The 8,202-nt window shown below is 53.0% G+C and overlaps 1 protein-coding gene and 1 long non-coding RNA gene across 2 annotated transcripts; both read left to right on the top strand.

The window, feature by feature from the left end:
- The first annotated feature begins 756 nt into the window (after nt 1-756).
- Nucleotides 757-2,742, top strand: LOC149912375 (uncharacterized). Its single transcript, XR_016462097.1, has 4 exons — nt 757-951; nt 1,500-1,586; nt 1,930-2,007; nt 2,626-2,742. It is a non-coding gene; the product is annotated as an uncharacterized LOC149912375 (long non-coding RNA).
- Nucleotides 2,743-4,513: 1,771 nt separating this feature from the next.
- Nucleotides 4,514-5,667, top strand: LOC149912376 (rho GTPase-activating protein 33-like). The gene is made up of 4 exons (XM_090131048.1): nt 4,514-4,641; nt 4,807-4,889; nt 5,027-5,134; nt 5,496-5,667. Exons 1-4 carry the CDS (start codon nt 4,582-4,584, stop codon nt 5,665-5,667), a joined length of 423 nt encoding a protein of 140 aa, XP_089987174.1. The 5' UTR covers nt 4,514-4,581.
- Nucleotides 5,668-8,202: the final 2,535 nt, after the last annotated feature.

Raw genomic sequence — 8,202 nt, forward strand, 5'->3', positions numbered from 1 at the left:
GAACCTCGTGAACCAATGCCTGCAGACGGGGTTTGCAGAGAAAGAGGTCCTGCAGGCCTTGTGTGACAGCCACGGAGCTGCAGCGAGGCTGCATCCGTGTAAAACACCAGAGATCCACGGAGGTGTGAAGGGGAGCTGTGGGCTGCAGTCACGCAGGAAGGGATGTGCATGCTCGGGGTTTGGTTGTTGTGTGTGTGTTAAGTGACTGTGATACCACTGCTGGGTCAGTGTGAGTGTACGGAACAAGTGTGACAGCCTTTTTGATGGAGCCCTGTGAAAGGAGTCCTATGGACTTGAGATCCAACTATCAGCCCGTGGGCATCATCCAGGAGTTGGGGTAGGGGATGAGGCAAGGGAAGTTGGGCTAAGAAAGGGATAAAGCAGTCTGGCAGTAGTTCTGTGTTTCTCCCATCTCCTGCTTTATTTCCTTCCAGGTGAAATAGATGGGTGCTGCAACATGCCCTTGAATGTAACAAAACCCACTCTAGTGTGGATTTGACATGGGCCCAGCACTGCAAGGTACGCTGCTGGGAGGAAGCGTCCATCTGGCTGAGGGCAGGAAGGCCCTCCAGAGGGATGCACTGAGGCCAGTTGTGCGAGGCTCAACAAGAGCAAGCGCCAGGTCCTGCGCTTTGGTCATGACGACCCCGTGCCAGCTTCTCCAGGATTTGGCTGGGCTAGAATTCCAAGCAGCCCCTGATTCCAGAACGTTGGGCTGGGCTGTTGGAATCTTCTGCCCTTGTGCCTGGTCTTGCCTCCCCACCCTGTCCGTCGTGGTGGAGCAGCCTGGTGGCCCTCAGTGATGTCATAAGGGCTAGAATGAGGGGAGGAGCAGTGCGTGCTGCGTCCCTTCATTGGAGCGCTGGAGCTCTGACTGAGCAGCTCGCTTGTTGCACTTGTGCACCGACTGCGTCCCTTTGTCTTCACACCGTCCTGTGCAGCACCTTGTAGGTAAGCTGACACAGTGTGGGAGAGACGGGGGGACAGTGAGTGCTGAGAACTGCTGGCTGGCGGAGCTCATAGGATCACATTATCTCCATCAGCAGAGGGGTGGCCATGAGGGACAGGGAGGTGATCGTCCCCCCCTGCTCTGCTCTTGTGAGGCCCCAGCTGCAGTACAGTGTCCAGAAAGACAGGGAGCTGTTGGAGAGGGTCCAGAGGCGAGCCACAGAGATGATCAGGGGACTGGAGCACCTCCCCTGCAAAGACAGGCTGAGGGAGCTGGGCTTGTTCAGCCTGGAGAAAAGAAGGCAGTGGGGTGACCTCATTGCAGCCTTCAGTACCTAAAGGGAGCCTAAAAAGAGGAGGGGAATCACCTCTTTGAAAGGGTAGATAACAGCAGAACAAGGGGAAATGGTTTTAAGTTGAAAACTTAAGTTTTTAAGTTGAGGGACGGCAGATTTTGGTTTTTCCCTTGTAGTCTTTGCTAAACCGTGGAAGCAAACTGACCTGCTCTTTCTCTCTCCTCTCTCCACCCTCTGCCTGCTTCCCTGCTGCAGCTTTTGCTCGTGGAAGATCAGAGCAAAGTGACAAGGAACGGCTGCGGATTCGTGAGATTTCTCTCCCTCGTTCTGATCTCTTGCCAGGTACCTGCCATGCTTTGTCCCCCCACATGCTTTAGCAGCCCGTGACGCCCCGTGTTTAGTAACACAGCCTCATCCAGCTTTGATGGGACGCTGGTCACGTGTGGGTTTTCTCCACGTGCTCTGCAGCTCAGCCCTCAGAAGGATGCTGTCTGTGGTGCTGTGACCAGCTGGTTTTATGGAAAGCAATCCCTTAGGCAAAGAGTCCCAGCCCCAGCTTGTGCAGAGCTGCACAGCATCACCAGGGACACCAGCAGGCGTGCTTGGGCTGTGTGAGTGTGCCCGACAGCTGTAGGGAGCACAGCAGAGATGTGAACAGAGAAAATAAAAGTGTGTTTCTTTTCAGTTCCAGCTTGTCACACCTACGCTGATGGCTGTGGCGTGCAGCGAGATCAGCTGTGGGCCTGACCTGGCATGGACAGAGGTAGAGTATGAAGCTCTGATTGGTCTTTGTTCCCTGACTGCAGCCAGCAGAGTGAGCCGCAGATGTGCTCTCCTGCTTTCCAAGAGAGCTCCACTGTGGCAAGACAGTAGTGCAAGAGTTGAAGGTTGTGGTGTATATCTTCTACTGACTTTTCCCTTGAAATGGCTGCAGAAACAACAATCATTCTCTGCTCTGTTTGGCCTCGCTGTTGGTTGGACTGCTCAAGAGAGCTGCTTGGTGCTTGCAATGGCACTGTTTGCACCTTGTAACTGCAGCCGTAGCTTTGGTTTCCCTCTTCACGGTCTCCTAGCATCTGAAACAGTCAGCCTTCCTGCACAAACAGCGCAGGAAAGGATGTGGCAAAATACACAAGGCCACCTGTCTGCGTCAGTGCCATTGCTGATTAGTCTGGATGGGGAGAGATGCATCTTTGCTGGCGTGTGCCTGCTGCACACCAGGGAGAGAAACAGCCGTTATTAGACTTGCAGTTCCTTCTCAAGTGCCCATGATAAGGACCGAGTGCATTTCCTGCAGCTTTCTCTGCAGATGTGCTCCTCACCTTGAAATCCTCCTTGTTGGTTCCCAGCTCCTCACCGTGGCCTGTGCTCTCTGTTTCAGGCTGAGAACAAGGGGAAGCCCCTGCTAGACCATGAGGTGGCACCTGTGAATGTTCCAGCTATTGCTGCTGCCCATGCTATTAAGAGATACGTTGCCCAGGCAGCGGATGAACTCTCCTTTGAGGTAAGCAGTTCAAGGCGTTCCTTGTTGCTCAATTTTACAATGGCAAATGCCTTCAGAGCTGCACTGGTGCAAGTGCTTTAATGCTCGGCGATGTTTGGCAGTGCAGAAGAATGCAGACATTTGAGCTGTGCTTTCCTCCCAGCTGTGCTGAAGCTGGGATTGACGTTGCAATCTCTTGCAGGTCGGAGACATCGTGTGTGTCATCGACATGCCACCAAAGGAGCTGACCCCCTGGTGGAGAGGCAAGCTCGGCTTCCAGGTAGGCACAAGCTTCAGACTGGAGAGTGCAACTGCAGTAAAGGCAGGAATCTTAGCTTAGAGCTGCTCTGCATGCACAGGATGCCTAATGGACGTAAACAGTTTCCCTGTGTCGGTGTCAGGGGACCTTGCCGTTGGCTGCAAATGTTGAAAAATTATTACCTTTATGCTTTGAACTATGGCCATTTTCTGCTGGATAGTCTTATGGAACGTCAGGCAAGCACGTTCCGAGGGAAATGTTATGTGGCTTTTGGTTTAACAGTTCAGACCTGAGAAGTGCTGCATGCAATAGTTGGCTTCTCTTCTTGTTACAGGTTGGATTTTTCCCAGGGGAGTGTGTGGAACTGATTAATAAGAACATTCCTGAGGCACTCATCAACTCAGTGCCAAAGCCAGGTAGGGATGTTACATTTGATGGTGTGGGGAAGCAAAATGAAGTCTTTTTGGGGGTGCGTTCCATGTTTAGTACCTCCTTTATCCATCCCACATTGTCCTCTGGGTTGATGATTCTTCATGCACACCATGGGGCAGAGATTTGGCCCAATCCTCCTGATTTTATGACTGGACTTGGGGAAACTATAGAATACTCATGGAATGGCTTGGGATGGAAAGGAACCTCAGGGATCATCATGCTCCAACCCTCCTGCCTCAGGATGGTCTCCCAGCCCCCACATTTAATGTGAGACTAGATCAGGCTGCCCAGGGCCCCATCCCACCTGGCCTTGGGCTCCTCCAGAGATGGGGAAAATCCCTTTTTGTATGTACTGGTTGGTAATGTTCTTCCCGTTCTGACGTGCCCTGTAGAATGTGCTGTGCTCGGCCTCGTCCAACGGAGCCAGACCTGAAATGACCTGGTTTCTTCCTTTTGTTGTGCAGTGCCCAAGAAACGCAGCAAGATCCTCACCTTCCTTCGTTCCTTGGTGAAGGCCCGCCCAAAGAAACCGACCGAGCGGGAGGTGGAGAAGGAAAGGGTGTTTGGCGGTGACCTGGGAGAGCATCTTCTCCACTCCGGTCGTGATGGTAAGGAGCAGCCCATTCCTGAGATCTTCCTCTGCTGGGCATCTAAAGAGGATGAAAGGGAGCTCATATCTAGCAGGGGGCAGGCTGATAGCAGTGGAGACACGTGTAATGGGAGTTGATGGCTGAAGGATAAAGTGAGGCGGATGCTCCTAAGAGACAAGCACATCTGTATTTGCTTCAGCCAAGCCTGGCTGGGCTTAGTGGATGGGATGTGACTCCCGGGAGCACAGCCTGCAGCACGATTGAATCAGGAGCTCCACTGACGGCTGGCACGTGTTCTTCAGTCCCACAGGTCCTCCAGAGCTGCGCTGAGTTCATTGAGCAGCACGGCGTGGTGCAGGGGATATACCGCCTGTCCGGCGTCGCGTCCAACATCCAGAGACTGCGGTAAGAGTGCTGCGACTGACACAGCCTGAGTGCATCTGGTGTGGCTTTGGGCTTGCCTTCCTCTCGCTCAACCGGGTTTGCGTCCCTCTCTCCAGGCAGGAATTTGAGTCGGAGCAGATTCCTGAGCTCACCGTCCGTGACATTCACAGCGTGAGCTCCCTCTGCAAGATGTACTTCAGGGAGCTCCCGAACCCTCTGCTCACTCACCAGCTGTACGGCAAGTTCTCGGTAAGCACAAGGCCACGTCTTTCATTTCCCTCTTCCTGGGCCTCTTGGCAGATGGCTGCAGCAGTGCCCCAGCTCGGAGGCCCTTTTGCTGTCAGCCCCACGAGGTTTACTCGCAGTGGTGTACTAGCCTGATTGGTGTCTCGCTCCCTTTCTGCACTACTCCAGGATGCTGTTGGTGCCGCTACAGAGGAGGAGCGGCTGCTCAGAATGCAGGACGTCATCCAGCAGCTGCCCGCTCCTCACTACAGGTCAGTGCTGCCCTCAGCCTGCTGAGCTCAGCCCTGCTGCATTGCAGAGGGCAACGATGCGGTTCCAGGCTCTGTCTTTCTGAATTGCAGCACGGCATGCTCGTTGGTGCTGAACGTTTGCCTCTCTTGTTTTCCAGGACTCTGGAGTATCTGATGAGACACTTGGCGTGTCTGGCTGGGAGCTCCACCATCACAAACATGCATGCCAAGAACCTAGCCATCGTGTGGGCTCCAAACCTCTTAAGGTAAACTTCTGGTTCTGTTTCAACACAACGCTTACATCTGTTCTCCATTAAAAAAAAAAACAGTGCTCCCTTTTTCTCCATCAAATGGGCTCTTCTCCTGTAAAATCTGTGGCTGACAGAAGAGCAGAAGCCTGAGCTGTTCTCCATCCCCACGGGCACAATGTCTAGGTGACAATTTCTGCAGTCTTGTTGAGATGGGACTGACGTGTCCTTGATCATCCAGGGGAATTTCTGCAGTGGCATCACTGATTGCCCACTGCAGAAGTCTCCAGAGCCTCAGCTGACAGCTTTTGGCTGCAACAATTCAGACTCGGGGAAACGGTCTTGGAGAAATGACTTCTAAAATCTGCCTTTTCTACAGATCACAGCAGAACGAGTCTGCCTGCGCCAGCGGAAGAGCTGCCTGCATGGAGCTGCAGACGCAGTCGGATGTGGTGGAATTCATCATCAACCACACCGACGTCCTCTTCGGCTCCAAATCCGGAGCAGACATTGCAGATGCAGCAGGTGAGTGTCTTCCTCCATTAGCTTGATCTTGACCTCACACCTTGACCAAATGCAGGCCTTCTCCAGGATGTTTGAGATACTCTTTTACCATCAAGGGGACAGCAGACCTCTGGACTTCCATTAGGGTATGGCATCCTGTTGCTGGATGCTGAGAATGTCCAAGCCCAAACTTCACAAGGAGGAAACCATCATTATTATGGTTTGCACGCAGGAAAAGCTTGATGCAAGTGTGGCAGCGAAGCTTTCTCAGTTCCCTGCCCCTTTTATCTAGGGGTGAGCTCTCTTAATGATGACCGTGTCCTTTGCCATAAACAGACCTCTGCCCACATGGTTATTTTGAGCTCCTCTTCTTCCAGTGGCTCGGATAAGCAAGCCTGAGAAAAATACAGCACCTCCCCCAGAACTGTGGTGGCTGTGCTGCTGCTTTCTGATCCTCGCTCTTACCTGTGGTTTTCCCTGACAGGGCACAATTCTCTCCCAGGGCCCAAGTCTGTGGGAGTCTCTTCTGCTTCCACAAAGCTGCTCAGCCTGGAGGAGGCACAGGCACAGAGGCGAGGCCACAGCAGCTCTCCCCCTGTGACAGAGAGCAGCAGGGACATTGAAGTGGAAGAAAGCCCTGCAGCTGGGCAGGGCAAATTCCACACCGTCGTTGACTTTCCATCTGACAGGTAAAGAGGACTTTCTTTTCCAGCACCTAGCATCATTGTTTGGGTGGGTTTTTGTGTTTTCCTGCAGAAACCAGGCAGTGCTAGGAACAAGCAACTGCTGCCAAGAGCTCAGTGCTGCTCTTCCCTCACCCTGCACCACGCACGACTCACAGCATTGGCTGTTTTCTCTCTCCAGACAAAATCCACCCAGCAAGACTGAGGAATCACCAGCTAGCAGTTGGTGTTGCTGCTTCAGCCTCAGGAAGCCATCCTCTGGCAGCAAACGCCAACTGCAGCGCAATGCCAGGCAGCCCTCAGAAACAGCAGTGGTAGTCCTGGCAGGTAAGGGTGCAAATGCAGCTTCCAAATCCCTGCTTTTCAGGAACATAGAATTCAAGCTTGCTCTGCACTTGTATCTCTTTCTAGCATTCAATCCCATGCCTAAATCTTCACCCCTGATCAAGTACCACTGTCGTAATTCAGCTTGTGAAAGTTTGACACTAACCCCTGTGTATCCTTTCTAGGTGAATCGAGCCCTTGCCAAGCCATAAGATCCAGGGCAAGTAGCAATGATGCTCTGTGTGCTTCCATCAGCGGAGAGCTCATAGGAAGCACAAATTGCTGCAGTTCTAATAGCAGCCTTCCATCTAACAACATTAATGGAGAGAAGGAGCTCATCGAAGTCCATGCTCTCATTACACCTGGCTCTGCTGAAGTTGCTGACCTGAGCCTCCCAGACACCACAGTCACAAGTGTGGATTTTAACCCAGAGTCTCTGCAGTGCAGCCCATCTGAAGCACAGTGTGAGTGCCCCGACAGCAGCACCTCCATGCAGGAGCAGGTCAGCATCAGTGAAGAGGAGCAGAGCCTCTTGCAGGGGGACTTTCAATCAGGCCTCCAGTCCCAGGCACCGGACAGCAGCACTGAGAGCTCTGAGCCACTCTCTCCATGACAAGACAGGATGAGTCCCTAAGTCACCGTGGACCTCTCACACCCTCCTGTCTTTTATACAATAATAAAAGCACACTCGTGCTCAATCAACGCCTTGACTGCCTCCAGAGTCTTCATTCACACGGACTGGGATGAATGCAGCACACAGCAAGGCACCCCAGCTTGCAATGCTGTGGCTGTGGGGTGCGTGCAGCACAGCTCCGGGTTTGTTCCTGTTTTGTCTGGCTTTGGGATGTCTGCAGGGGGAGCTCTGCTACCATTTGGCATGGTAGCAAATAATCTCTCGCATCCTGGATGCTGCTCATGATACTCCCAAGCTTCCTGGCTGTGGCTTTGTGATGCTTTTCAGGGCCTTCTGATGCATTTTGATGCCTTGGATGTTGCTTAACACCTCCCTCCTCCCATCATGTCCTTTCCTGGCTCCCATCTACGAACTGGCCCTGCAGATCATCTCCAGACCTGTCATCAGCACACTGCGGCAGGAGAAGCTCCCCCTGGCCAACGTCAGGCAGTACTGCTTGGTCTGCAGCTCAGTGGCCATTTCCCTTTTAGGCGGCTCCTGCAGAAGAATCAAGCAGCAGAACCTTTTGCTCACCCTGCACCACACAAATGCTGCAAAAGCAGAAACAACCTGGGAATCTCTGGTTTGCAAGACTTCACAGACACTTATTGACTGTGTCTGATGGTTCCCTCCCATCCTTGATTTCCTTCTCCCCTTCTCCTCGTCTGATCCCACTGCTGAGCCATGATCAAGCTGCCCAGTGTGGCAGAGCATCGTGCAGAGCCGTGCTGGCACCTCCTCCCCTTCCTCTCCTGCAGCTCAGCCTGCAACCTGAGCAAGTTTTTTTCTGAGAAAGTGACCAGCTCTTTTCCATCCCTTTGCCCCTACAAACAGTTGTCCAGAGGATCTCGTCCAAGGATTCCTGGAACAGCCTGCAGCTGGCTCTCCTGAAGTTCAGGCTC

Source organism: Phasianus colchicus, chromosome Z, assembly GCF_987193195.1.
Source record: "Phasianus colchicus chromosome Z, bPhaCol1.hap1.1, whole genome shotgun sequence".
NCBI lineage: Eukaryota > Metazoa > Chordata > Aves > Galliformes > Phasianidae > Phasianus > Phasianus colchicus.

Coding starts and splice junctions, on each gene's coding strand:
- LOC149912376 (XM_090131048.1), top strand. CDS start 4,582: ATGTACTTCAGGGAGCTCCCGAACCCTCTGCTCACTCACCAGCTGTAC. Junction 4,642..4,806: donor AGCTGTACGGCAAGTTCTCG/GTAAGCACAAGG, acceptor GCACTACTCCAG/GATGCTGTTGGTGCCGCTAC. Junction 4,890..5,026: donor CTGCCCGCTCCTCACTACAG/GTCAGTGCTGCC, acceptor CTTGTTTTCCAG/GACTCTGGAGTATCTGATGA.